The sequence below is a fragment of the Vollenhovia emeryi genome, unplaced genomic scaffold, assembly GCF_000949405.1.
Source record: "Vollenhovia emeryi isolate VEMERY1.0 unplaced genomic scaffold, V.emery_V1.0 DF939164.1, whole genome shotgun sequence".
In the NCBI taxonomy this organism is placed as follows: domain Eukaryota; kingdom Metazoa; phylum Arthropoda; class Insecta; order Hymenoptera; family Formicidae; genus Vollenhovia; species Vollenhovia emeryi.
In genome coordinates this window covers 276,889-282,888 of record NW_011967202.1, presented here as the reverse complement: position 1 = coordinate 282,888, position 6,000 = coordinate 276,889, and the positions used below count along the sequence as shown (strand labels likewise).

At 43.8% G+C, this 6,000-nt stretch overlaps 1 protein-coding gene across 2 annotated transcripts in view; it reads left to right on the top strand.

The window, feature by feature from the left end:
* Positions 1-6,000, top strand: part of LOC105564471 (hemicentin-1-like) — a 253,172-nt gene that overhangs the window by 218,960 nt on the left and 28,212 nt on the right. For both annotated transcript variants that reach the window (XM_012016860.1, XM_012016861.1), the window contains one exon: positions 1,011-1,141. In XM_012016860.1, coding sequence (XP_011872250.1) covers positions 1,011-1,141 — 131 coding nt within the window. The remainder of the gene's footprint in view (positions 1-1,010; positions 1,142-6,000) is intronic.

Below are 6,000 nucleotides of genomic sequence, written 5' to 3'. Positions count from 1 at the left end.
AAATGCGAAATGCCTACCATTTTTACTGAAACGGACGCGCGATCGAATGCCAGCGAGATGAACTTTTAGTCCCTAACAGTACAGTAATAATTTATAATAATTTTTAATTAATTTTCTTCTTCTTTTTATCGCGATGATAATCAATCTATTAATGTCAGTCATTCGATTATATAAATACGAAATTCCTACCATTTTTACTGAAACGGGCGCGCAATCGAATGCCAGCGAGATGAAATTTTGGTCCCTAATCATCGCCCTTTATCATTATCGTCATTATTCGCAAATTAACTCTATACAGAGCTATACGCACACCTATACCAGAATTGATGTAGTGATCAATCGCGATTTTCATTATACGAGAAAATCACGCGCGATAAAATTCCGGGCCAACGTGACGCGTTTCCGCTTTGACTCCGCTGCCGAAAATGCAGATTTCATTAAACTCTAGCCCGTTAATATCCGCAATATTATTCCGCCGTGCATTGCAATCCGTTGGTTCATAAATAACGCTATGTCAAAGCGACATTTATAAATTACCAATGATGTTACGCTCCGTTACACCCGCGGTGATTCGGTCTTTTTTCGCGATCTCGCTCCGAATATCGCGCTGGATATGTTGAATGTTTCGACGCGGCTAGACAGTGCAAAATACAAGATCACTCGCGTCTCTGTTGTTTAGAGATAAATTTTGCTTGTACCGCAACTTGCAAAAATAGGTAGGTTCTTTTCGGCATAAGTCAAAATCAAAAGCTTGATTTAATATTATAAAGAAACTACTCTCAGTGGTTTCCCATGTCCGAAGATATTACGGAGCACAAAATAATTATATATAAGTGACTGTGTAAACTTTCTGATACGATAACAATAGATAATGAAAACGAAACAATTTTATATCTTGGAACAAATATCGTAAGAATTCTTTAAACCGCAAATACTGTTAAGCTCCGTACGTGATAAATTATAACTTGTCACTTTTCACTCAGCGTTCGATATCTCAATTCTGATTGCAGTTGCGCCCATCGCCAGCCTTAAGATAGGTTCCACTTTGAACCCGAAGAACATCAAGGAGGGTTCTGATGTTTACTTCGAGTGCAACGTCAGGGCGAATCCCAGATCGTACAAACTGACCTGGTTCCACGAGGTAGGCGCTGCATCGACCACTTCTACTCTCTTTTTTTTTATTTTTTACAAATTGGGACTACCGATGTGTGGTCCTCACCGTAAATCGAACATTTAACGATGAACCGGGAATGCACAAATATTCTGCAGCTGACAAGCAGAGTGACGTTCGTGTATCGACATACATAGAGATTAAATTCTAATTACTCGCGTTATATTATATATAAAGTACGAACGCAGGAGCCCGAAATTAATGAAGAGCCTATTGTTGAAATAGTTTTAATGGCTTTAGTAGGACAAATTCTATATTTGTTCGTCGCATTCGTTTATTCTCGCTTAATTATCTGGACAAGAGTAATTTTAGATGTAGCTCGTAGACGTAGGAATTAGCCGAATCGTTATCGAAGGTTATCTGGGTTACTTGCAATTGACCTGCGGGGCATTGGTCGAACACTTCCAACGCGACCCTTTAACCCTATCCTAAATTGCGCAATATACGTCTCGTCGTCGCGTAATACCGTCATATTCTTCGCAAAAGATCCCGCCGACGGAATGTAGACATCATTATCTTAGTAACGAATGATGACTTTACCAGAGCCAAAAATTTAGCGAAAATATCGCCTTAATGTAAGTACGAAAAAGTACCGTCGAGTCGTGCAGGCTTAAATAAGTAGAGCTGGATTTTTGTATTCCGTATTTACAGCGCAAAATCTCGAGTTTCCTCCCCGCGTGTCCGTAAACGAGGAAACGCCATGTGTGAGACATTAATTTTTTTCAACTGACGGATTTTAATCTTGCCTTTTCTTGTCTGCCCGTTGTAGACGTACACTTCATTTGAACTATGCGCGTGATTAATTATCGCGCCGTGTAACGCCGGACAATATTATTTATAAAACGGTGCGCGCGTCGCCCCGGCTCCTGTCGCTAGCTTCTCGCAGCCCCGATTATTAACATTCAGCTTTTAATGCCATTAGTTTCAAAGAGACAAAAGTGTGGTGAGGTAAACGCGCGCTTATATATATGTATTTAGCGACTGCAAACGGCCACAGGGCGGAATTTCAGGGACGACCGATTTTACCGGCTATTTACGCGGATCCTAATGAAATATCCCCTAATTAGTACGCCTATTCCGCTCGGCATTAACATTGCGCATCGGGTTCATTCGCCTACGGCGTTATTCGATGCATGCGGCATTAGCCGAAATGTATTACGCGAATCATTGCGCAACTGATGCGATCGCTCGTGTACCCGATGACATTTTCGCGATATTAAAAACAAATATTTTTCACAGTCCCCGAAATATCAAAAACAGGAGAGACGTTATTCAGAAATGAATTGCGTCGCCGTTTAGCGGCAATTCTGTAAAAGGATTTTCGGAAATTTAAAATAAACGTGAAGATACATCGCCCGATTGAAATTCAAAACGATTACTTCACACTTGTGAATTCAATCGAGTTAGGCAACGCACAAGTGCTACTCGCGTAAAAAAATCCAAATGTCGAAGAATTATTTTCGATTACAACGAGTCAAAGGGGCGTTTTTATGCTTTTTTTAATGCTTTGCCGGAGAGTCTCTAGAGATGTCACTTGCCGAAGCTAGCGCGGATAGAAATTCAGTCCCGGAATAATCGGGATTTACAATGTCGCCCAGTCCACGTGCGATCGCGTCAGTTGCGCATTGATTCGCGTAATACATTTCGGCTAATTCGGCGTGCATCAAATAACGCCGTAGGTGAATGAACCCGACGCGAAGCGGGGATCAAAGCGAGGCTTCGCTACGGCGACGCAATTAATCAGATTTGAAGGCGCAAGACGATCTACTCTCGGATTAATGGGAAGCTGCGGAGGAAAACACGTCTCAAATTTTCTTCCTGATCCTTCCAGAAACCCCGCGCCCGTGTATCTCCGCGCAGAATTGCAACGGGCGTTCATCGCCTCGCGTCGAAACATCGGCGTCGCCGCCGCCACTTCGGCTGGACGCTTTAAACGCGATAATAAACGAGTAAGCGAAGAAAAGTCCCGCTCTTCCCTCGACGTTCGAGCGAACGATACATCCTCTTTTTTTTTCGCGGCAGCACGGATTGTCGAAAGCTCGTCGCGCAGATTCTCTTTATCTTTGGTCACTCAAGGATAGCCGGAGTTAAGCCTCTTAAGCAGGATTACGTCTCCCATCATTTTCCCCGCGCTCCCTTTCTCTCTTTCTCTTCGCCGCACCCCCCCCCCCCCCGGACCGTGAAATCCGAGCGTTTCCCCGGTTTGCTCGCAACATCCTTGACGTTCTACAAGGATATCAAGCAACGCCGTGTCGCACGTAAACTGCGTGGCGCTCCGTGAAAACCGCACCGCGCCCTTCCATCGGTAACGATCGTTAGTTTTCAATAAAGTGGAATATTACGGGGCGAGCCAATATTCCAAATAAATTTACACAGATCGCGGTAATATCTTTTCGTCAGATCTCTCCTGTTCGCGCACGCTACGGATAAATAATGCAAATCGAGTGACGTGCAAATATTTTCTGGGAATTGCCCCGCGAGATTGCAACAGAAATTTTCAGCGGCAAAGCCCCTCGTTTTCGTCGTTTTCGACCGAGAAAAATTAAACATGCAAGGTTAAAAAAAGTGAAGTCAACGCTCGTTGTAAAGCAAAGCCGTACGAGAAGGTCAACGGTTAAAATACGAGCAGATTATGGATGGATGCTGGTTGAAAGTAGTTTGTAGCTTTATAGGTTCCCTTTCCCTTTGTTAATTTTTAATCTTGACGCTTTATCTTTCTTTTGTGTTAAATTATTATTGCTGAAAAAGACCAAGTGCACTCGAAATGTCCATTGCTCGTACCTTCTCACGTAGCTTAAAAAAGTAGTAATTGTAATTGGTTTATCTCGATATTATCGGTTTCGACGAGATAAAAAGACTAGCGAGATACTTTTCTTGCATAAACGACAACATAAAAATATCTACGTTAAAGTGAAAGAGAAGACAATGACATAAACGCATGGTTTTTTTCCAAGCCGAAAACGATTGATAAATATTAACGTAAATGTCTGAGCGGATTTCTCTCTTCACTTCAAAAGAGGAAATTACTTAAAAAATGATATTTTTAACGCACTGGATATTTTCCGCAGGTTTTAATCGGCCACTTAAGACATAATGTAATGTAATGTATTTTGACGTAAAGAAAAACACAAAGAACAAGGATACACGCGCTGTCTCAAGTAGGAAGTAGTTTCCGCGAGTCACTTTTTCTCTCTGTTTCTCCTTCCGTCTCTCCGCCTCTTTCTCCTGCATACTCTTTGCTTCGGACAATTTCGCGGATCGTTTGTCTCGGTTCCAGCAGCGCGACGCTGTTGCATATTTAAACGAAAAGACGGGCGCGAAAGGAAGAACGTTGACTGTTCTCTTTAAATTTGTAAGAGGCAGGACGAAGGTCCTGCGGCACAAAGGAGAAGGATCGTCGCTCCTCTCGCGCGCGCGCGCGCGCTTGCAGGATGATTTTCCCCCTCGGATAGTCGCGTGCGCTGCCCGAAGGGACGAAAATTTTTCCTTAGAGGGGCAGGATGCCGTAACGCGACTCCGGGGAATTCCGAGCGAAATTTCGCGAATTATTTATCGGCTCGGTGCCGCACGCCGAGAGCGGAGAGGACGACGACGACGACGACGGGAGGTGCGAGGTTGCACGTCTCGAATAAACGATCTGGCGAATCGTGCGAGGGAATCGAAGATGGCACTTGGTATCATTCGAGCAGCATCAAAAAATGTTCTCTCCTTGCCGCGAATCTTACAGCGAACTCGGTTGCTTGCACTAGTGCGCGCCGAGTGCACACTGCACTGTGGCTTGTTTACAGTCAATTCTTATATTTAAGGATCGTCTTAAATATCTCTTGAAATATTTAGCCAGTAAAATGAACTGTCTGGCATCCATACGGATTATCTTTGGGCTAAATACTCTTCGCACATGTACTTAAGACAAAGCAAAATGTACAAATGGACTATAAACAGGCCTTAGTGTGCACTCGGTGCGCGCCAGTGCAAGCAATCGAATTCGAGACTAGAAAGGGACTTTTAACTGGGCTTTTCATACAAAAGGAACGAAGTTGTAGACATTTTGGAGATTTTCTTTCATCTTTGTTATTTTCTGTTAATATCCTACAATCAAATCTTTAAATATGTGAAAAGAATGTTTAGTATCTTCATTTTCATTCCGTTGCGCTTTCAGGCGCCAACTTTGATTTACTTGGTTGCATTTTGCCCCGCTCGGTAAAATTACTATGCCGATGTTCAAGTTCGCGCGAAGGATTTAAGAGCCCGATCCGCGATTCGGTGAATTTTCGGCGGTGGCGATGAGGCGGATCGAGTAAGTTTCGCCGCCGTCCGAATGGAATTTTAGAGCATAGGATAATTTGGAATGTCTGCAGCCATTCGTGCGGCCGCGCGAGCGTCGGTGTGCACTCTCGTCGAAATTATTGTAAATTTACGAGCACCCCGTTGTCACACCTCCCGTTCGACGGCCCGCGCGTCCCGTTCTGCTCGTCGAACCGAACCGATAAATTGCCCACGAATCACCGGCCGCCGTTGGTTTACCAATCCGTAAAAACGTCCGTGCGACGGAAATTTTATTGTAAACGGATGACGCGCGCGCGTGTACGTGTCCGTTCGCCATCGTGCGAAAATTGCGGCGACTCGTTCGCAATAACGAGATCCCGCGTCCTTATCAAAGATTCAGAATTAATCCGGGTTTGACCGGCATCGAGATTCGAGCGCATTTAGAGTTTACATTGTTCCGAACGTACCTTTAATTACTTATCATCTCCCTCGTCACAATCTTTAATCATTAAGTGCAAAACATTTTCACGATGGAAGGCTAAAAAGGATATTTAAACAGAAAG